At 40.9% G+C, this 24,197-nt stretch overlaps 1 protein-coding gene across 5 annotated transcripts in view; it reads right to left on the reverse strand.

The window, feature by feature from the left end:
* The window catches only part of LOC118118215 (microtubule-associated protein 4), a 96,993-nt gene that overhangs the window by 27,988 nt on the left and 44,808 nt on the right, over positions 1-24,197 (reverse strand). The window contains exon 1 of one of the 5 annotated variants that reach the window (XM_035171228.2): positions 7,333-9,246. The exons of the other annotated variants lie outside the window; for them this stretch is intronic. Coding sequence (XP_035027119.1) covers positions 7,333-8,881 — 1,549 coding nt within the window. The 5' untranslated portion in view covers positions 8,882-9,246. Of the gene's footprint in view, positions 1-7,332; positions 9,247-24,197 lie in introns of those variants that run through there. 5 annotated transcript variants of the gene reach the window in all.

A 24,197-nucleotide genomic window follows, 5' to 3' on the forward strand; every position in this document is an offset into this window, starting at 1 on the left:
ACAGTGCTCTAACCAGAAGATGGATGTTCGATCTGAGTCTTCCCCATTCCACATGCCAAAGTGTCCTGAGCCAAGAAACTGAACGCCAGAAAATCGCCCTTTCTCATAGAGAAAGTGCTGTGCATAGATACACTGTATGAATGTGTGTGAATGGGTGACTGTTAAGTGCTTTGAGTGGTCATCAAGACTATAAAGTGCTATATGAATACAGCCCATTTACCACAAAACTTGTAGTAGTATGGGTCAGGAAAGAACCCATTACATTTGGTGTAGATCTGGATCAGGGGGCGCAGATGCAGGAATGTCTTTTCACTTCCTTTAACAATGCAAGAAAGTGTGTTTTTCAACATTTTCCTTGACTTCTCAAAGTATAATTCATGGATCTTAATGGAAAAATTTGGTGCGGATCCAAACAAAAAGCCTTGGCGAAGATATGCACTCTACTGAGTGCCCTTCTAGTTTTCTTCTGTGTTTACCACAAGTGTCTTGTGTGTGTTATAACTGGGGGTGGCAATCACTCAACCGACTTCTTATAACCTCACCTAGACATCATGGAATCAACCAATTATCTAAGTCCATAACTATCCTGCTCTATTTATACTCGACTCATTCAATCAGAACCAGATTGTTCATTGACCTTAATTGGTAAAAAACAACTAAATCATTGTCCGCTCTACTTTGAGAACACACTATTTGTTGACCTTACTCATTTATAAATACCTGTTTGCTGAGTCTCAGGTCCACCATTGCCTTCCTGCCGGAACCCTGGATCTGGATCACTTAACCTCAACCTGCTCTGAAACTGGACACACTGGGACTTTGCTCACCTGCCTGTCTGCCTCCTAGAAACCAAACTACAGCACATCACTCGACCTACAACCATCACCTGCCCATGTCACATAGTCAAAAGTTCTACAATAAACCTACTCCTGCCTCCACTCTTGTGCTCTTGAGTTTAAAAGCACATTAAAAACATAACAACTATAGCATTTTGTAATTGAAAGTCTTTTTAGACAATGGTTGAAATTGAAGAAACACATTTAGAGATGGGGCTTTATACAACCTTTTCTTCATACACAGTTGTACTCTCCAAGACCAGTCAACAGACTTTTATTTGTCAAATCAGTGGAGTTTGCCCTATTGTGTGTCATCAGATTCAATGAACTGTACTTACATACCTAACTGTGCTGTGGATAATGTAAAAGGAGCACGTTTAAGCCAGGACTGAATAAGCTGAAAGCAACACAGAGGCTGCACACATTTTCACCTGGATATGTCATCTTATGGTTCTGCAGGCAATAAAACTGGCACCATCAGATTTATCTGAAATATGCTGTAATCAAGACACTACAATATTATACAATTGTACCATTTTAAACCAAATCGATAGGTTGATTCCACAAGGTAGTTTGCACCACTGTATCACTCCGCCCTGCAAGACCACCACTATGACTCATCCAAAATAAAACTGCTGGCTGAGAGCACAGATGATCCATCTAATACCACACTGCAATACATAGCTGCTGGCAACCAGCTGTGTGTGCTGCTGGTATGAGAGAGAGAGAGAGTGTGTGTGTGTGTGTGTGTGTGTGTGTGTGTGTGTGTGTGTGTGTGTGTGTGTGTGTGTGTGTGTGTGTGTGAGTGTGAGAGAGAGAGAGAGAGAGAGAGAGAGAAACAGAGAGAAGGAGTTGACTGCCACGTAAATCAGAGCATGACTAACACAGACATGAACCTGGTGCAAGGATATTTTGTTGCAGAGTTTTACTGTAGTATTAATCACTAAATAATTATAAAAGCCTATATGTAGACACAGGGAGGGCAGCAAAAACAGCACCTCTGACGTCATTCATGTTTATTTAAAAAGTAAAATGAAAATTGCATCTGTGTCATGAAAAACTAGGTTCATATAAAACTACCTCCTATAGAGTTAGCCATCCAGCCAAACTGAGTTAGCCGGGCAAGACGTTGGAGAGCTGGACGGACAATCAGTAGCACTCCATTAACACTAGACCATTATGGCACAGTGGCCGCTCTGAAGTGTTGAATTGAATCAAACTCCAAGCACTATGTGTGCAAGCCAGACACTGCTCATCACCTGGCTAATACCCCTATGGTGGAGCATGGTGGTGCCAGCACTATGCTGGGTGGGTGCCTCTCTGCAGCCGGGGCAGGGAGACTGGTCAGAACTAAGTGGAGGATGAATGCAGCTAAAAACAACGAGGTAAAGAAGTTTGCAGCAGAGTTCACGCAACCTGAGACAAGGGCACATTTCAGCCTTTCAGCATATCATTGACCCACAGCAAACAGCCATGAGAACACTGGGGTGGCTTTGGGATAAGCCTATGGCTGCCCTTGAGTGGCTCAGCCAAAGCCTATCCAAATCAAAGTGAGCAAATCTAGAAGATGAGACTTGAAGCACTCTTGCTGCCAAAGGTGCTTCTAAAAAGCACTAAATTATGGGTCTGATTATATTTGTTAAGTAGAAAGTGTTGGAGAATGTTTTCACCTGTAAAGAGGTGCAGTTTCAATATGGTGGACCTAGACTATGAAGTATTTAGTTTAGTTTATTTTGGTCCCAAAACATGTTTTAAACAAAGGATTTTGTCACATTGTGTCAGGATTTTGTATTGGTCACAGAGATGTGTTGCAGAAGTGTTGTGTTGAATGTATGACTTTGAAATACTTATCAGTTCAGTAGGTTCATCACAATTTAACAAATCTAAAACTTGTCTGACGCATTAAGCTCTCTGTTATTTTTTAAGTAGGAAATGTAATGATTCATGTGATCTTTTTGGGGGGGGGGTAGTCACATGATGTCTGAGCGATCTGTGTTCACACTGTGAGATGAGAGTCAGATCACAATCAAATGAAAGGTAACATGAAAGGGCCATTATACTCAGTACGGCCAGATGGAAAAATGACTGATTTAATCAACCAAGTCAGAAAGAACAACCATCTTCTCTTGATACTGCATGAAGTAAAGAGATTAGATCCATCCCATTGCGTGTGTAATTCTTCAGAGAATTAGCAACTCTCTACATTGAAGAATAATTCATGAATTGATATTAAGTAGCTCTATGTGTTCAAGTATCCCTTGGTGCCATACAATTCAGACAGGAACTGTTCTTACAGTCAGTGAATGACTGATACCAGAGTGTGATACAGTCGCTTCTAATGGTGAGCTAGCAGACTGCAACCGACTGCGTACCACTCCCCTCAACCCTCCTTCCTCCAAGCATGTAGGAAAACCTATGTTGGCCTTCAGGTGACATGTAAACATCCCTCCCTAAAGCCAGTGGTTTGGTTTGTCTGTTCTACCGTAGAAACATGTTGGTGCAGCATCTGGAAGAGGACCCACCTCCAAAGTAAAGGGCTCACTCTAAGGTTATACACCAATGAAAACATTTGTATTTATTGTATTCCCTTCCCACTGATAGATCTCATTAAATCCTGATTGTTTCAAACATTTCATTTTGTGTGCATTGAATGTGTTTCCTTGAAAACAAACTGTTGAAAGTCCCTCCCACAGCTGTGTGGACCTCCTGACTGTCTAGTGCAGCTGTTCACTCCTCTGCAAACACACAGAGATGCCAACACACAAAGAGCTACAAGCTAAAAGTTAATGTAATCAGTTGATTGTTTTTAATTGTAATTGTATTTTGTAATTTGTCTCTCAAGGAAATGCCATCCCCTTCATAGCTGTATTGCAAATCTATAAAAACAAGATTAGAAAAAGGACAGGGATCTGATTCTGCGTTAAATGAAGACTGCCACTAGCTGAGCCTGATGAATTGTTTGTGTATTATCACTGTTTGAGGCCTATGTTATAGCTGTGTGTACTTCTTTGTGCACCACTGTGTGTTATTGTGCAGCTGGGATCTATTTTTGTGCTCAATAAAAAAACACCTTAAGTTGCAGTCACGCTGTCTGCTGTCGTTGTGACTGTGGGGGTGTGTGCCTTTAAAATCTGTAAAATTCACTCGGAGCTCTTCACCTACACACACATAACCATGTGCGCTCACACATGCGCTGCTAGAAATAGCTGCTCTATATTTGAATGAGTACAGCGTCAATGTCTAATCAATGCCCCAGCTTTTCTCTGTCGACTGCAGTCTGAAAAACAGGCCACACTTATAGATGGGTGTGTGAATCACTACGTAGACAGATAAAAATAGAGTATATGCTGTATAGAGATGAATAGAAGACTAGATTACAATGAGGGGGAATTGATCTATGGATGGGTCAGTATTCATTAACTTTGTTATTAGGATACATATAATCAGTCTATCGTGCAAATCAGCATTCATTCAATCAAGCTCTAAACCCGTCAGCTGCTCCTCCCATAATCCTCTGCCATTTCGCCTCACTCACCTCTCCATCTTTCTTTCTTACTCTCTTGCTTCTCTCTTACTTTGCTCTCAGCCTCAGTTTGTGAAAAAAATAAATCAAACTGTCATTTCAAAGACGACAACAAAATACGGAGATGTGATAATATCTGGGCGACATTTATAAAAATGAAATGAAATACTGTGATGATCTGAACCAGCTGGCAAAACCTATTTTCTCGATATCAATTCACCTTAATAAACCTGTTGTTGGAGGAGGAGAGGGCTTTAACCTTTCTGCTAACGGAAGTGAGGACTTTCTTCTTCTAAATTCACTCAGTACACTTTCTAAGAACACAGCAGTCAAACAACACTCATGGCATATCTTTCGTCTTACTGACGTCAGTGTGATTTCACCATCTCAACTTTTCTGCAACACTCACTTGACTCCTGCCACAGCAAAGCTCAGTGCAATAATCAATAGAAACCACAGAAGGTATTGTTTTTAGAGGGGGGGGCAGCTGAAGCCTCATTAGAGAACAGCATACATTTACTGACATTAAGAGTTAAAAATGATGGGATAAATGTAATGCCATATTCCAGAACAAAAAAAGGTTGAAACTCTGTTTGAAAGTTTAACCCCCCCAAAAAAAGGGTTTTGCATGATTGAAACTAAGTTTGAAAGCCTTGCATGGTGTTTTGATAGGCTGAAAAAAAAAAAATCATTCCATTTTTTACATTTTCAGTCTTCCTTCCTTAAAAAAAACTGTGGTCTTTATACAGTGTTTCTCGAACATGTTGTCAGAGTTTCAAATTTGTCACGGTTCTCCCAGTGCATCAGTTTGTTATTTGCTATCTTTTTTCCCAGACCATCATTTTTAGAGTTTTAGATCAGAGCTGCGGGACAACGCTGCCAAAGGTCACATGATTCGTAAGCTCACAAACGTGAGGACAAATCCCTGAAATTAGTATTTTAAACACAACTCTGATATAACAGACTGCAATAGGGGTGCAGGTGTGCGTGCACATATTTTTTAAATAAAGATTTGCCTTTTCAAAACTAAAGTTTCCAACATACGTGCAACAGTATTCAGACATCATTTACAAAGTTTTAAACCTGAAAAACAAACTGAAGACACCCAGAAAACAATGTTTGCTGAGATAATGTTTTTCAGCCTAGTAAAACATGATGCAAACATTTAGAAAGAGTGCACTACCTGTACAAAAAACCTGAATATTGCAGATAACATTCAAACCAACAAATGTTATATCAAAGCTTGTTTTCAGCTGTATGCTGTCAGCCAACCACAACAATGCTCTCACAACAAACAGCTGAGCCAATCACAGTGAAGAGTGACAGGTCCACAAATGAAGACTCTGCCTCTGCCGAGAAAAAGGGCAGCACAATGTGATCATACAACACCACAATCTGTTGCTAATTCAGGAAGAAAATAACGGGAACAATTGGTGAAGTGCTTTATATGATTGTATCATTGCAAACTTTGCAACAAACGGTATTTCAAGAATAAAAAATGACCCACTGAAGAAAACAGCAAACAAAGCCAGACAGAAGGGTCATGACGTATGAGATTAATAAGCTCTTGTGGCTGAGTTTTTACTGACCAGTCTGAAGTGTATAGAGGTGTCTGTGTGGTTATTCTGTCGAAGCCCAGTGTCATCTTCAGGAGAATTAATAAAGGTGGATGGTGGTGTCTAATGACACTATGCTCCGTGGCTGCACATTTATCAAGAGTCTCCTGCTGCCTTGAATTCGCTGCAGGGACTTAGTGAACTGAGGGAGAAGCATTTCATGCAGTATAAAGATGTGAGCTTTAAAGCAGCTGTGGATAACAGATGCTGTAAGAATCATCTTCATTTAAAAATCAGCGTAGACGGCTTTATCAGTTTGCCTGATTTAACCAGAGGTGTGACGTGACGACGCACCTCTGGTTAAATCACACCAACAACTGACTTTGCAGTCCTTTATTTGAATAAACCAGCCACCTGTTTCTTTGCTCCTTCACCTCTCTCTTGTGCACAGTGCATGCACAGCTTGGCACCAAAATACATGGACAGGCGTGGCAAATTTCAAGGTCAGGAAAGGGTCTGGGTGCTGCTTGCACCGGTCATTCCAATCAGTAACGAGAGGCTTCAGTCTCTTCCATTCTCAGCCGTCTTACCCTTTCTTGCTCACACTCTCATCAAAATAACTTCTTAGCTATTTCATTAAAAATAACTGCGTGGCAACCTCCTTGATTTTCTAAAATATTCCAAAATTACCTGCAGGAACAAATGCTGGAATTTGAAGCTTGATTTGCAGTAGTTACACAATAAGGTGTTATGGTGTAGCAGCAACACACAGCTTCAATGGCAAAATTATAGCTTATGTGCACCTCCAGGAAAATACACCTATGGCTATGATGGCTACATCATTTAAAGACCAGAATCAATTGCTGCTCCTTTTTTTCAGTGTTGGTGTTGGTGAAGATTATTGAAATAACTTTAAGCAAGTTTTAATACATGTATCTGTAATAAGATACTGTACTGTATCTTCCCAATTCATGGAGCGCACACCCCGCAAAGCTGTTTGATCTGTAACACAGTAGATTAAAGAACCTAAGCAGCATTATTAAAGATGTTCACGACTGCATGTTAGTCCTATTCAGTACCAGGACAAGGGAAGTCTTGTGGTGCGGGTTGGGACTGCTGTATTGTTTTGCCAACCAATCAGTGAGGTAGTGATATATATACAAAGTTTTTTCGCATTGATCAAAGAGAGACTATTTTAGTCAGTCGATTATTTGTTTATCTACTTGGATCTCATATTTTTTTGGTAACTAACTAGCTACATGTAGCGAAATAATATTCCCCAATTTTTTTTATCTTGCCTACTATACTCTAAATGAGCACAGCACCAGACCAATAAGAAGTGAGGAACAAATCGAAGATCAGGTTGGCAGTTTCAAGGTCTAGGCTATAGGTCTAGCACACAAGAGAAAACTCTTACCCAGTGTTTCAAGTTTGCTTTCTTGGTTGCTTTTAACCGCCGGGGGTGGAACTGCAAGTAAAAAGTTGGTCTCGCAGCTCCCATGGTGCCTCTTAGGGGGTGGGGATGACGGCAATACAGGTGACGCCATTAGCTGGGATGACATCATTGTCGCCATTGCAGCAGCCGCCTCGGCACCGTCCATGACAGTGAAGGAGCGTCGCACAGCAACGTGTGGGTATGGCACTCTCTGCGGGCATGTCGAACCGATCAGGGCAAAATTTGGTACATTAGACATCATCGCTGGTGAGCCTCTAATACTGGTGGGGTACATTCCAGCCATTACCATGGGAACAGACAGATGTGTGCAGTCAGACATCGCACGTCTAACTGTAGTCCGCTGTGGCAATTGGCTGCCCTCTCTAGTTTTTGTTTCTTTATTTAATGTAGCACATGGTACCACTCTACCTTCCTCAACACTGTTTAAATTCTGTGAGATTGCAATGTTTTGTCTCTCCATAGCACTCTCCCCTACAACACCCACCCCAACACTAACATTAGCTCTGTTAGCTGAGGCCGGTGGTAAGCCTGCTGTGGGCCCTGGAGGGGCACCAGCTTTACCCCCTGTTGGGTCAGCAGTAGGCAAAGCCCTACCAGCAGTATCAACACTTTTCTTCCCTACAGATGCCTTCAGGGTTTGATCTCCACTCAGACCTGATACTAAATTTTCTTTAGCACTTCCGAGAAGGCCTCCACATGTGAAACTACCAGATTCCTTTTCATCATCTAGACTTGAAGTGGTACCTGCAGCGATGGAAGGGTCCAATATGTTTCTCTCCCCAAGCCCAGAGGCTTGTTTTGGAGGAGGAGGCAAACTCTGGTCTTGAGAAATTACTTGAAATCCTTGGATGTAAAATCCATCTTTGCTACCTTTATAATTTTGTTGCAGATTGCTTTTTCCATAGTTAGGGGTTATAATAGGTTTAGGGTCGAGGGCAGAACCTGGAAATGACCTCCCAGATGAGATTGAAGGGGAGGGTAATGAGGATGGAGAGGATGAGTAGGAAGACAGGGGGCTGCTGGGGCTTTGTCCTGCACTCCCCAATAAGCCTCCTACCCCTGCGCCTCCTGATGTGTGTCCATCCTCCGTCAGCCCCCCCGATCTGGGCTCCTCATCCTCTATCTTCAGTGCTGGCATGATGACACTCTGAGTTGATGTTGCCTCTGCTGTTGTCCCCTCAGTCCTGCATCTCCCTAATGTCACCTCATCTTCAGTTGAAGTTAGTTTGGACCCCATCTGGGTGGTGACCACAGCAATCTGCCCCCCCAGTGCCATCTGGCCTTGGCAGTGCCAGTCACTGGGCTGGGCAGAGGCTGGGCTGGAAGGTGACAGCGGAGAGGCCAGGACTGCAGGGACGTTGGCACCAGAGAGGACATTAGGAGATTTGTGTTGCTGCTGCTGTTGTTGATGCTGCAGCTGCCGTTGATGCCCACTGGAAGGTTGTCCATACCCGCTGCTAGCGCTTATAACACCAGGCTTCTGCCACGGCGAGCCAGACAGGAAGGACATTCTCCTGTTGGTTGTCAGGTCCTCTTTTATTTCTCTCTGGTTTTGTCTCTTCTCTCTCCCTTTTCTCTTGTTTATTTCTTTGTCTTTCTTGTAGTTTTAGATCGTCCTTCCCCGTCTTCAGTTTTTTTTCATGTCTTCCTCTTTTCTGTCTCCAGTTACTGTCCTTTTATTCTTGTCCAAGAGGCAAAAATATCTTCAGTATCCAAAGTGTTGCAAAGTAGAGGAAGCAATGTATCCTTTCTTTATGTAATGACTCAGAGTTGAGAGTGTGTAACTGTGCAGTTGTGTATAAAGTGTGTGTCTGTTTACAGGCAAAGAAAAACGAGTGCGTGTGAGAGTAAGTGTGTGTGTCTGTTCGTCTCGGCTTCTCTCTGAGCACTGCATGGATCAGCTGTGGGGCTAAATTGCACCTTGCTCTCCCACCCTCCCTCCCTCTTTCTCTCTTCCTCTTTCTCTCTCTGTTTTCTTTCTCTCTCTCTGACATCACACAGTCACATGACAGCCCGGAATATTCCCTCATTCGCAGAGGCAAGATTTTAGCATCTAACCCTAGCAACAAATGTGCACAAGCACACACACACAACACACACACACACACACACACACACACACACACACACACACACACACACACACACACACACACAGACACACACAGAGAGATCAATGGCTGTCACAGTTACTCAGCCGCCATATGACAGCCACTGCTCACTGGTTTATACAGAGTGAGAGACACAAGCAGCGATTAGTGAGACTTCACCGAAGACTGTAATCATCCTGACTTTGTCTTTTTCTTATTTCAGCCAATACCAAGCCAAAGAATAAAAATCGGTATAAATATCTTTAAACTATAATTTACCCTGTTGATTAATGGAATATTACTGTGTGCCCTAAGCTACTGTGTTCCCTGAACCTTTTGACCTTATTATTAATTGTGTATCTTAATTTTACTGTGTTTTACATTTTCCCTTTGCAGCATCCTCATTTCACCCACTAACTTAAACAATTATAACTGATTTATCTGATTACATTGATGGATTCAATAACATAAAGGTGCAATTCATTGAAGGCACAGGCCAGGGTAGAGGTGTAACAATGCCAATGTTTTGAAATTGCTTTACGTTTGGTATAAGGTTTCGAATAGAGGAGCTACGGAAATTTTTTTGCCATGTATTGTAAAAATGAAAGCACCAAGTGCTTTATGATTTTTAGCAGAGATCACAAACCAACTGCTGACTTCATTTATAAATTTTTTTGGTGGATAAAGTTGGAATGGGCTGAGGCTCAAACTGCTGAAAGGCCAGCAGTGCACAGTATCAATCTGAAATAATTGACAATAATAATGAGAAATAATGGCTTCATTGCTCTCAAATTTATATTGTAGGAATACCAGAGCAATATCATTTCTGTGATGGGATATACCGCATTGGAAACGCATTCAGCATTACAGTAAAGAAATGGCACAATAGAACCATTACAGCTCACAAAGGTGAATCATGTTGGCCTGATTGCCAAGTAGCAGCAGTTACAGAAGAAGCCATATAATTAGCCGGTTGATATGTGGGTTTTGAAGGCAACACGGTGCAGCTGACAGAGGGTCAGAGAGGCCACATACTGTACCTGTTATCTCTATGAAGGTGCATTGGTCAAGAACCTTACAAAATTAAATGAAGTTTACAAACATACACTTTTAAATTGCTTTCAGACTGTTTCACTCTGTTTTATAGCATCAAATAACTAACTTAAACCAAACTTATTGGAAAAATAAAACACTTACACATACATCAGTGTAATAGCAAGCAGCCAAAATGTCAGAAAACATCTTTGAGAAAAATATATTTAATGTGAACTTTGGAGGAGGGTTTATGACCTATACTGCTGCCAGCCACCAGGCGTCGATCAAGATGCTTTTGCTTAATTTTGGGGTAGTCGTGTTGTCCATCTTTGCAAACAGTATGGTATGAATAGTACTTTTTTGCTAACATGTTAGCCATAACTACTTGACTGATTCAATCACAGACTGCAAAGTGTTCCTGGGAGGGTCAAATACCAAACACACAAACTAAGAACAACTTATCATCACAAGTTAGCACTAAAGCCTAAACGGTTGGTTATTGGGTTAGCCAATAACACATGAATCATGGCTGCATTACAGTTAAATGAGCTACTTTAAGGGCCCTGGTGATGTGGGTGGCTCATATACATTGTTACTAGGACACCGAAATGGAACTGGGTCTTCACTAATGTTATCAGTTATTCACCGGTGCTTCTGTGGCACATCAAAATATCTGCTGTAAAGAAGGCAGAAGGCCTGTCCAGTTTAGTTCCACAGACGTACAGCATAGAACCGAAAAAAGCTCCTGTCGCTCAGTCTAACTGTCAATTATAAGCTTTATGACACTGGTTATTATGGCATGGCCGCCATTTGTAAAGCATTTGTGTCAAAAGCTGGGGCAGAGGAACACATTACCTAGTTAACTGGATACTTGTTTGTGAAATAAAGAAATATGGTCTGAGTCAACTGTCAATGGTCCACTTTCCTATACATATACTTGCCTTTAAAGTTGCAGTGTCTAGAATTTAGTGACATAAAGTGGTGAAGTTGCATGTTGCAGCTGAATACCCCTCACCTCATCCTCCCCTTCCAAACATGAAAGAGAACCTGTGGTAACCTTCAGTTTTCATAACAACTCAAAGGGTGTTTAGTTTGTCCAGTCTGGGCTACTACAATAAACTCCTCTATCCTAAAAAGAACTGGAGATTTTTGCACTAAACTAATAACACAACACCTCACCACACTCTGTTCAGGGGTTATACAACATATTTGCAAAGAGGATCAAAACTGAACTGGCTAAGGGTCTCCAGCATCCTCCTATCTCCATGTTTTGCCTTAGACTGACTTTTTGGGCTAAACTGAGAAACTGTGTACTGATGCTCCAAACTATCAGCACATTGTATCTCCATAAAACTGCAGGCTTAAGCAACTTCAGATGAAACTTGCAGCCACACTCTCAGCATTCTGGCTGATGATGTTTTTCAGAGTGACCTCATGACATTATGTGCATCATATTGTGAAAAGCATGAATGCTGCAGAGAGCAAGAGTAAACTTCGAGGAGTGCAACCTTCTGGAATTCACAAATCTGTCTTGAGAGTGTCTCTACAGAAGATTCCACTGGTGGCTTAAAGCATGAGGTAGTATTTCCCAAAGACCACTGAGAAAGTGCGGCACATATATGCACTGTATGAATGTGTGTGAATGGCAAAACTGTACTGTAAAGCGCTTTGAGTGGTCATCAACAAACAAGAAAAGTGTTCTATAAATACAGACCATTTATTGTCATGTCCATCACACAACTCATTTTAATTAATTTATTCTTTTCTTTTTATGTCTGTGCCACCAAAAGATTTGCCAGCCAGAGAGTGATAATCTTGACAGGGACAGAAAGCAGTGACAGTAAATGTGCAGACGGTGGTTAATATCTCTAACCCCTAACCACTGGGAATCGAATGTCAGACAGACTGATTTAGGTCACACCCCCTGCTTCGAAACTCTATTTTAAACAAATGCTTGATGAAAAGTATCGGCAACACATTTTTTCCCCCACTGCACATGTCAGATGACCGTCTCCCACCAACCCCCTCTGCAAGCCCAACACGTCCACAGCCTGTGCCAAACGGTCCAAAACCTCCTGTCAAGCATGACTGAAGATGAATGAGGATTATTGCATAATCCTCCATTTGCACAAAGTAGAGTGGAGCCAAGGGAACGAGGAGGGAAGACATTAGACGCTTGTTTAGATTAAATAGGCTGGGAAAGGATGGGTGTTATGCAAGAGAACTCGGTTATGCCCTCTGTTAAAGGATGGGTCAGGCTCAGAGGTGGCTTGTCTTAACATTCAAATCGGTTCTCAGGTTAAAGCAGAGAAATCTGTGTACATGGCAGCTTAGGTTCTGCCTTTTTCCAGAAGCTCAAGTTTGAAAGTTACAGTTGACTTTAATTTGCATAATTCTGACTTTATTTCTCTTTTTTACAAATTGATATCACTTCCGTGTGATTATGGATCAAATTTGATTGTTAAAAATCCATATGCTGGGGAAGCAGCATAGTATGTTCATTCACTTTCAAATTATTATGTCTGAAAGCCTGTGGCAGTGGCCTTTATCTGATTCTCCCGCTGATGTCAGTTTCACTGCGGCTGCATGGGGAGATGTCAATTTTCTGTCCGATTCACACCCCTGTGGAAATGTTTGCTCAGCTACCACATGTTCCACATCATTTTCCACATGATATCCCAGAACTGCTGGATTCCATCATTGTAAAGGGCTACAATCATGTCAGAAGCCCCATGAAATGAGTTTTGAGTTTTTTCCCCACTGTTAATTGTTAATGTATTATTTTACATCAAAATCCATGATTTTTCTCTTCATGCAAAACAGTTTAATGACACATCCTTCACTCAGGGGGTTACTCATTTTATGTCCAGTGATGATAGAATCTTTCATTTATAACCTTCCCATGACTATAAATTCTGCTGGTTACCAACCTACGCTGTCTGATTCATCGGTTAAATCCCCAGGCGTACCGTTACTACCGTTCAATTGAGAACAGGGTGTAGTGTTTGCTGAAACAAAGCCTAAAAACTCAGGTGAGGTAGCCAATGTTAGAATGCTAAAACAATAAGTGCAGATGGTGAACACATTGTCTTCTTATCATATGTCTACATTAGGGAGAGCCTGACGGAGCTGCTAGCATATAGACTTGCTACAGTGGTACAGAATGGGCCACTGGCTGACGAGTATAGTGACAGAGCAGGGAAGTGGATGCAGTGTAAGCAAGTAGTCCTGCGATAAATCCTCCCTCAGGGTGTCCTCAGTAAGGTTACCATCAGTTTTTATTAAAGTGTTTTAGCGAAGTCTTGATTGAACTGATGCTAATTAAATATTTTCTGGTGCTTTTGACCATATACAGAAATATGTGTCTGTTATTTAACAACGTCGCAAACTGCAGCCTCCAAAATGACAACCTTAAAAACAACCTTAGTTTCAACACAAACTGAACATTAGAACCTTCATGTAGGAGGATCTGATGCAGGATTGTTGTATTTAAGTTGGCTGGGTGAACCCAATACAGTGCCAAGTGAGTGTGTTGGCCTTATTGGCTCCATTCAGTCGCTCTGTACCAGACTTCTAATGCTTATTCAATTCATTGTTAATTCAAACTAAACCATTACCTGCTGCATCAATTGCAGAGAAACACATAAAGTAATTGCATAAATATGAATGTATTATATTAATAGAGCACATTCACATCCCCTTCTTTACAGCATTTAGATTTTGTAGCTTCCACATTTCACTCTTATATGAGTTCTGTAGCTGCCTTTAATAAGTGTCTGTTTGTGCCCCAATACAATTATTACTTTGATGGTTATAGAAATGCAATGAACTTAGAGTGAAAGTCTCTGGACATTCTCTGGAGTTTCTTCAGTTCATGTCTGAAAACAGCTTAAATGTTATATTTAACTAATCTGGTCTGGAAAATGTAATGATTATAAATTTAAGGTTGGTTGATATGGCTTCCTGGATGAAACATATCTAAAAACTAAAACTTTGGCAATCTGGAAACTAACAAGCTAGACCACAGAGACACTGTGGGATGCAAATGAAGTAATACAAGTTACTTCAAAAGGCAGGAGAATAACATATTAAGTCTTTTAAGAAAGAAACAGAGGAGGCTCAAATTACAGATGATTTCCTGGTGTCACTGTACGTCCTCCTTTTGAAGGTCACAGATTGTTGAACATCAGCTTGAGATGGAGGAAACTGAGAGAGAGAGGACCATACAGAGAGAGAGAGAGAGAGAGAGAGAGAGAGAGAGAGAGAGAGAGAGAGAGATGGGTTGGGGGGTGGAGGTGTGGCAAGGGGAGGAAGAAGGAGGGAGGGGGCTCTTGTCAGAGCGTTTCTATTTTTACTCTGCAACCTCGCTGACTGTCACACCCAGTCCACCTCTCCTCTATCCCTCCATCCCTCATTCGCAGAGTCTCTTTGTTTCCACGGCAACCGCCTCCCATGTATCCCTGACAACGTCTCCCCCACTCCCCCACCAACACCCACATCACCATGTTGCTTCCCCCCCACCCCTGGCAGCGATTCTTATGATGCCAGTGACACAAGGAGTCTGGGCACGAGACATGATATGGATAGTGGCACCAGAAAGCATTGAGATGGAGGAGGAAGAGAAAGAGATGAGAAGAGAAAGGGCAGGGAGAGAGGGGAGAGATGGGAGGGAGAAGAGGGAGCGTTGGACAAAGGGAATGAGGGAGATAGAGAATGGGAGATGATGAAGGGCAATAGATGAAGGGAAGATTGATGGAGGTAGGGAGGAAAGAGGAGCAAAGCAGGAAAAAGTCAAGGCAGAAGTAAGAGAAGTTAAAGGAAGATTAATTATAATTAGAACCAGTAACCAGCAGGAGCAGAGATTTAAAAAAAAGAAATTGGGGTTAAAGGAAGGAGAAAAAGAGGACAAGTGGGAAAAAATAATTTCCCCAAACTCTGCACTAGCCCACTTCTTGCTCAAGTGGCTTGAATCTGCTCTATATCTCTGTCCATGGTCTGAATCTGGTTTAAAAGACTGAATACAGTGTTTAATTACAGGAACCAGAGCTAATTTAGCTCAAATCAAGAAAAAAGACCTAAATAATCAGTCTCAACAGATGACTCATTGCAAATTATGTTATGTGGAGAAGGAAGAAAAACTGCAGCAACAGATCAGAGGGAGCAAACGGCCGAGAGTCACCATAAATATAAGGTACAGACGTTAGAAAGAACTGACAGGAATGGTGCAAAAGATGGCAAACACAGATGTCAACGTTCAACCCAGTCATTAGGGTGTCTTGAATAAGATCCTGGTTTGCAGAGCTCATGTCGGGCCCACTCATGAGGAAAACTTCCACCTTAAAAGAGGCTGTAAAACAGGATTTCATTAGCCCACCTTGCATCTGCATCACGCAGGGAAAAGCTACCTTATAAATCCATCACATGCAGGGAAATTATACGAGCCTTCATGATGAGAGAGCATTCTAATATGTAAGGAGAGAACAATGTGATGAGTGACTGAAGTGAACCACTCATGAGGTTTTCCATTATCTTGCTGAGGCTTTGATCATAAACAAAATGTTATAGACCAGGCAAGTAGCTGTCATTCTGATTTCTGATTTCCAAAACTCTCACTGTATATAAACACAACACATATGTTTTGCAAGAGATTTTTACAGTCTCAACAGTTTTTACTCAGAAACAGAAAACATCCAGTGACTCTGTGTTGATGAGAGACGTCAGAGGATAATGGTCAGACTGGTTGGAGCTGACAAGAAGGCTACAGTGGGTAAATTAACAAATCGTTACAACTGTGAAACCACGTTCAAATTCACCAGATCCAGATTCTTTTTTGGCTCTGCACCAAATGACACACAATCATAAATATCAGTCCCCTAAACATGACTGAGCTTTTTCTCATCGAGATCCAGGAATTTTTCTCTGAGAATTCAAGAAAAATGTAGAAAAACGCCCTATCTTGCAATGTTAAAGAAAAGGCAGAGGCAGTGAACAACACATCCAACCCTGGGGTGGATGATCTACAGCAGCAGAGACCACGTCAGGTTCGACTCCTGTCAGTGAAGACACAGTGACACAGACTCACCAACACTGGACGGTTGCTGACTGAAAAACATAACCAGGTCTGATGGATGTAGATTTATTCTCCACAATCTGGAGTCAACAGCGTAAAATCATTGGAGCCAGCCTGCCTTGTGTCAACAGTCCAGGATGCTGGAGGTGTGATGGCGCGGAGAATGTTTTCCTCACACATTTATCATCTTCGTCATCATTTATCCCTTTATCATCTCCTAATGGCTACTTCCTGCAGGATAATGCTCCATGTCACAAATAAAAGTTTCAAACTGGTTTCATGAACATGATACTGAGGTTCAGTGAACCTGAAGTGGAGGGACTACTCTGTATTAGTATGGTGTTCCTAAAAACATGCTCAGGGAGTGTATTCACTGTTATAGAATACTTAGTGGAAGCAGATTTCGAGTACACCTACGTTTATGTTGAAAGTAATGTGCGGAATATGGAGAGTTTGCTAGTTGTCCTCCTCTGCCTGCATGTCCTCATTTGAGTCCTGCTCTTGATGCTGTGTATTCCCGGCTGAGCATGGCCTCCAGTTTCCTGATCTCCCCATATACACTCCAACACAACTGAGTTTTATCTTTTAATCAAGACCACAAGCCACAGCCCTCCTGAAGGGCCAGCCAACCAATTAGACTCCACCACATCTTCTCTCCGCCTGTGGCTAGAATCGCTTCGGCTGAAAGCTCTGCTTGATTCTTGTTGCTATAGCTTGCATGTCTGCCTGAACCTAACCAGCCTTTGTCACTACTTGCCCCGTCCATCACTTACCTGCTCAGTCAATATCCAGCCACGCTCAGCCAACCTCGCTCACTGCATGCTCCATTGTGTGAAACAATCTGGACCTCGGCCAATCCTCAAACCCAGACACTCCTGCACCTGATTGTCTCGTCTTATGTTAAATATTCTGTGCTCTGTTCAAGCATTTCCACAAAACATAACAAGTAAACTGAAATGATTGGAAACCAGTGTCTGTCTAAAGGGAAAAACAGTCATGAGTTGACTATATATATCAGCCAGTACATTTTTTTTTTACATTAACACATAGCATAAACCACAATCTGGAAAAAGACACAAATATAACTGTAATAATATAATATAGGTCTGGCCTGGATCATATTTGGCCGAGACATCACATCTCCCCAAAATGAAGCCGAGTCATTTCGATTGCCCCCTGGTGGCTGGCTGCTGTAAAGGTCATAAACCCTGCCTCCTCCATGTTAGTCTATGGGAAATGATTACAGATAAATGATAACTGAAGGCAAGAAGAAAATGCCATACAACTCTGTAAAGAAATTCCCATTTACCAAAGCCAAGAGAATAAAACCCATTGAGAAGACATTAACTGTCTGTGTGAAAAATAACTTAAATGACTTGAGTTGCTGCTTTATGTTTTGACTAATTTAATACACTGACTAATCATTTTAGCCTCATTCAATGGTGACACATGTTTAGCTAAAAGCTACATTTTCCTCAGAGGGAACACACTGGAAAACGTTTATATATGACTTAATATACACAGGATTCTGAGCTGGAAATGCTCCTCATCCAGAAGATTTTCTGTTCAATGCTGCTCAGTCATTTCTCTTCACCATTAGCAGCCATTTCACTCTAGCTGCAGTTCTTTATGGTCACAGCTGCAATTCTCCAGACAGACACCTGATGGAGTCAAAGAGCAGGGCTGAGGCTCAACAACCTCCTCCGTGCTTCACAAACCAGAAACACACACACACACACACATACACACATACACACACACACACACACACACACACACACATTGCAACATGATCATCTATCAGCAAGGTTGGACAGCCAATCACAACACATGTGCATCCCCAGTGAGGAATCTCAAATTATAGGATTCACTTTGATTCAATCTCACTGGCTCACTGGCTCACTTTCAAGGACAAAAGCAGGTCAGTGTGTGTGCGTCTGGGAGACTGTGAGTGTGTGAGAGAGGGAAAGAGAAAGAGAAAGAAAGATAGAGATTTCACTCAATGATCAAAAGATAAACTGCTTTGCCTAGAAATAAATACAATAGAAACAGCAATCATATTTTTCTATTTTACAGGCTTTATGTGAGGGTTAAACAAGGTAGCTGCAGTCATCAATATTGTATTTATGTAAGATATGTACAGGGAGATGGACAGACAAGATAAACATGGAACAGACACAACTAAAAACTAAAGGTAGTCAGTCCAGCGCATACCTCTGCAAAGCAAAACAGTCCTAAATTAAGCTCCTGTAGCTCTCAATATCGATAAATGCAAATGTAATAGGTAGAGGTAATCTGCAGCAAACTCATGCAGCTCAAAACCATATATATCTATATATCTATATATAGATATATATATATTTATAACCTTAGAGGTTAATTAAAGTGATGACAAATCCCTGGACCCGCCCATTTAACCAGATCCACACCACTATTTAATGAGCTCCTCTTTGGAACACACCTCATTCGTCCACCAAGTGAGGTACAAATTGGTTCAGTGCTAAACAAATCCACAAACAGATGTCAGGTAACGATAATAATGTCATGGGAGCAGACCAACAGTTGCTCAAGCAAAGCCTCAAGACGCAGAGCCTGAAAAACCTGCTGGAATGGACGACCAGTCTGGTTTTGCTTTGTCATTGAAGTGGTAGAAATTCTCTGAATCTAAAACCACTGTGCAGCTCTGTAGATACAATTGAGGATACTTTGGTGATATCCAGTGTTTTTCTAATGATTCTAATTGGGTTCATCATCCTGAGCATAGTTTATACTATTGTGGCTATTTTACTGGGTGATGCCTTTGTTTTATTTGATTACATCTAGCCCAATAGGTAAATAAAGATTCACTATTCAATACAATTTTGTTCACGACATTTCAGACCTTTGTATAGAAAGTAACATTTCTATATTCTAATATGTGTATCTTTTTTTTGCCTACAAATTGTTGTTTTGATTATGGTGAGTTTTGTGGAACCCATGTTTTTATAAATCAAGACTACCCAAGTGGCTGTGACACAGGTTTGCAGAGTGACTGTTCCCATGCGAAACCTTTCAGCTGCACCAGCTGTACAATAGGCTCCAACTTAATCACTCCCCCATATGATTACACAGGAATGATGGGAGTGATGAGCAAATACTTGTAACCCCCCTGTCGGAGCCTACAGGTGGATGCTGGGGTGGTGGAGGGGCTGAAGCAACTGGTAGAAATACTGCAGCAGCAGTGCAAGCAAAGAGGATGATGGGAAATTTCTCTCTGCTTAAATAGACCACCTGATAAGGTGGGTGTGTATTATAGATGGTTGTGGAGAGTGAGGTATGTCACATGATGTAGGTCACATGATTAGAGCAGCGCAGCTGGAGTTGGCTGCCTGAATTAGCTCGCAGGCGTCGCTACATTTAGTACACCTCATGACAACTTTAATATGCTTTGTGACAGCAAGGTGTTTATCACTGAGCTCAGAGTTAATGATGATGTTGTACATGGAGAAGTGCTTCTCATATTCTGTCTCTCTAAAGCATGGAAATAGAAAGGACAATAATAAAAACAGTGTCCAGTAAAACACTATCTTTATTCATGACTTAAGTACTAAAAACAAAACTTAATTTACACATTCAAGAGAATGTAAACAATAACTGAACATTATAAACTAAAGGTAGAAGTTATGACTGAGATGTTGCATTTAATTGCATTAGATCGTACCGACGTCCCTTATAAAGAGGCCACTGTCTGTACTTATCAGAGGAAAAGACACAATGGTGTAACAATTCATGGACATCAAAAGCATACAACCTCTAGTCTGTGATAGATTATATTAACTTAACCAGCAGTAGCTGCTGGTTTAGAGTAGAACACTCCACATTTTCCTTTGAAGGACTATTATAACACCAGTGCACGACAGATACCTGATGAGGGTCATTTAGTTAGCGAGATAGTGTGCACATGTTATAGCACATCAATGAAAATGTTAAAATGTTTCAGAAGTTGGTGCCACACCTCTGATACACATTTAAACCTTGGTGATGTAAAAACTATATTTTCTGCCAGACCTGTACTTGTGTTTGAAAACAGAAGACTGTTTACACCAACACCATATGTTTGGAGAGAGAGGACCATCTATAGAGCAACACACTCACCCTGGGACAAATTAGTGCTAAGTGAATGTGCAGAGGGGTTGAGCTGGATGGTGCTGTCTTCTGCAGCAGAGACACACTCAGAGCAAAGAGGTGACTGAAGGACCATAGAGTCTCTTTAAACACACAATGCTATTTCTGCTTTGTTTGATAAGTGAGACACAATCATATTTGTGGCGATTTAAAGGTGCATTTGGAACAAATTTACTAAATATACCATATACTCGCAAACTGTAGCTCTGCACTGACCACAGCCTCACACCAATGGTAGCTATGCTAAAAATGCTAAAAACAGCTCAATGACATAATGGCAATGATGTTCTTCATAATTTATAGTTTCATTCATTTCAGTCTTCACTGAGTGGAGGGCAATAGTGATTAAGTAGAAATGTTCTAATTGTAACTGGCTAAAACTGATATTGACCCATATCCAACTTTATAGGGCACTGTGATACAGCCAAATGTGAGGTGGTTCATATTGTGTTCATATGAATGTTTGTGTACATGTGTTGCTTACATAGAGATGCAATAGTATAGCACCTTTTATGTTTGGAAAATATGAAAAACACACTTAGGGAAACCGTTTTTCAAAAGATGATTTCTTCAGATAATTGGGACAGTTGAGGTACGTATTTCATAGAAAAGCAGCAGAAGTGTGACAAAGTCTAGTTCCAACTCTGCTTATCAAATCTGAAAACCTTATAGAATCAGATTTTGTAAAGAAAACGTTGTGACAGGCTGGAGCCGAAGACCTCCTTGAGCTAATGGTTCAAGTTCTTACTTCAACATGTTGGATAGGAGATAAATATTTAAACTGAGGACTTGTTTTGCTACTGCAAATATTGCATTTTTAAGTGGGATCGCTAACTTTGGTATTTATGGTCCACCATGTCTGTTATCATATGTTTGTATATGGCTAACAATATACTTGACTAACTCTGCTTTGTAAGCTGCAGATATTGAAATGTATTTTCTGAACCTGAACTTGTGCCACAGGTGATACACTATAGTACCATCTTTGTAAGTAGCACATCAAGTCTGTCCTACAGTATATAGTCATACTAAATTTGGGGAACAGATGATGATGCTTCTAATTTCTTTAATTTGAAGGGAAAGCTCCTGGTCTCCTGATCCTCAGGCAGATGCTTAGACACCAGATACAAAATATGTCACGTGTGACAGGTCAGAGACTAAGTTTCAGTTTGCGCCAAAAGAAGATGACCTGATCATATGTTATATGCCTTAAACTTAAATAAATAAACAACACACTTTAAAGCAACATCCACTGCCCTCAAACCAGCCAGTTGTGTCAGTGAACAAAAAAATTATCCACCACATAATCACAGCTGCTGTGGTCTCAGGCGTATCCACTGCAAAGCACCACATGAGAATAAAATATACAAACTGGGAAAAAGAGAAATGTCTCTTACCTGTTGTTCAGGGTGACATCATGGCATTATGAAAGAGAAGAAAGGGGGGAAGAGGGAGAGAAGAAATAAGACAGTGCTCATTTAGAACCACTGTATAAACACAGTTCTCAACATAAACCCTAACAATGCCTTAGTCAGAACTTTTGTTAAACAATGTCAGTCATGAACTTGCTTCAAAACTCCATTTAGACTTTCTGGAAGTTACAGGATATTATAGACATTTGTCGTCTTTACAGCTAAAGGGCCGTTGTGAAACACAGCACGCTGTTAGTGACTGCTGCTGTCAGACTAAAGGCACTTCTTGTTAGAGTAGGAAATCTAAAACTACATGGTTGGATTATTTTTAGTGTAAAAATAATTAGTGAGTTGTACTATTTCCCACACATTTTACTACCAAAGTACTGGTCAGGTTGTAGCAGTGAGAAAGGGCTGAGGCAAACCATCACACTGGAAAATGAAGCTTTTATTTTTAGAAAACTGTGAGCTGTAGCTGAAGAGCGCAGGACGGAAACAGTATCACCAGGAGGAAAAAGCATTAGACTGAGATCCTCTCACAGTTTTCTCGCACTGTACACGAGGTCAGGGGTCAGGCAGCTGCTGCGGCACTAGACATTGGACTGTTGGCTCCTACATGGCTATTACACATGAGCTGGTCAGCTGTAGCTGTCAAATTTGTGCTTTTGACAGAACTTTTATAAACACAGTCTCTAAACTCCACCACATCTGGAGATGATTTCAATTTTCATTTCTAACCTCCACTGTGCTTTAAACAGGAACAAATACTATGATTTTCTTTACACCTGTAAACGTCACTGGATCTTTGCATTTGAAGGATCGTGACCTGAATGAAAATGTAACTCTGAGCTTGGTGATGTATTCTTGACCTTTGGAAAAAAAACAACTCTTAACTCAAACTTAGCTAATTAGCAAATTCTTTTCTGGAGCATGTTGTGGCCATGGAAATGAAAACTAAATATGGAACTATGGTCACTCAGGTGTTGTCACTCACTGATGGGTGTGTCCCATGATTCACTGATGAAGGTCGAGAGATTGGGTGGAAGATATTTAGAATGGTTAAATTAAAACTCTTTCACCAAATTGGTGCAAATACAGTATGCTTAACAATTCACATGATTATAATTAAAACTTATGTTTATTTTCTAACATACTAGAAGAATCAGATTGTCACATTGATTTGATTGTTCTCCATTTCTATTTTATCTTTACAGAGAAAAATGTATTTGAGCCAAATACTTTATAAACAATAATAATAATACCCCCAAGAGCCATCAAGACTAAAACTTGATAATTGAAAGTTGTGCCTATAATCCTAAAACACGTTTAACATTATTGCTCAATCAATAACCATCTCATTCACTACATTGGCTCTGTGCAGTTGATGAGAAATACTCTAGTACATATTAACTATTATTATTAACTATTATTGTGTCTATTAAAATAACAAGCAAGTTCGCTTTGCCATTAGAGGACCAGAGTTATATGTGTTTTTTCTATAGACAGAGTGGAAGTGGGACGTTGGACATGGAGCTGACAGTCACATGAAACAGAAGACAGTGCAGCAAGCAGAGACAGCAGAGCTATAAAAAGCAGCAAGTGAAGTAGCAGAAACATTGCTATGATCATGGGCACAGATACACAGAGGCAGGCGGAGGGAAATCAGATAGGGCAACTTATCCGTTTCCCCCTTGCAGTTTTGTTAATACATGGCCCGATCAGCACAGCACTTGTATCCCATACTCATGCCAGCAGCTGGGAAGAGAGATATACCTGGACACAAATGTTTCTCTGGTGGGAGTTTGAGATGAATCTCCTGGATGTATTTTCAGAGATTCTATTGTTTTTTTAATGTAACAAGATATATATTTGTGTCTAGATCTGTTTTAAACATTATTAATAGAAAATTGATTAAATCAGAAGCTGTTCAGCATTTATCTCTCGCGCCTTGGTTATTACAGATAGGAATAGATTAAGCACCAAGCAGGCCTAGTGCTCAATCCACAGACAAAGAGCCATGCACACAGGTAGAATATCAATAGCTGCTTCCTGCTA

Source organism: Hippoglossus stenolepis, chromosome 11 (assembly GCF_022539355.2).
Source record: "Hippoglossus stenolepis isolate QCI-W04-F060 chromosome 11, HSTE1.2, whole genome shotgun sequence".
NCBI lineage: Eukaryota > Metazoa > Chordata > Actinopteri > Pleuronectiformes > Pleuronectidae > Hippoglossus > Hippoglossus stenolepis.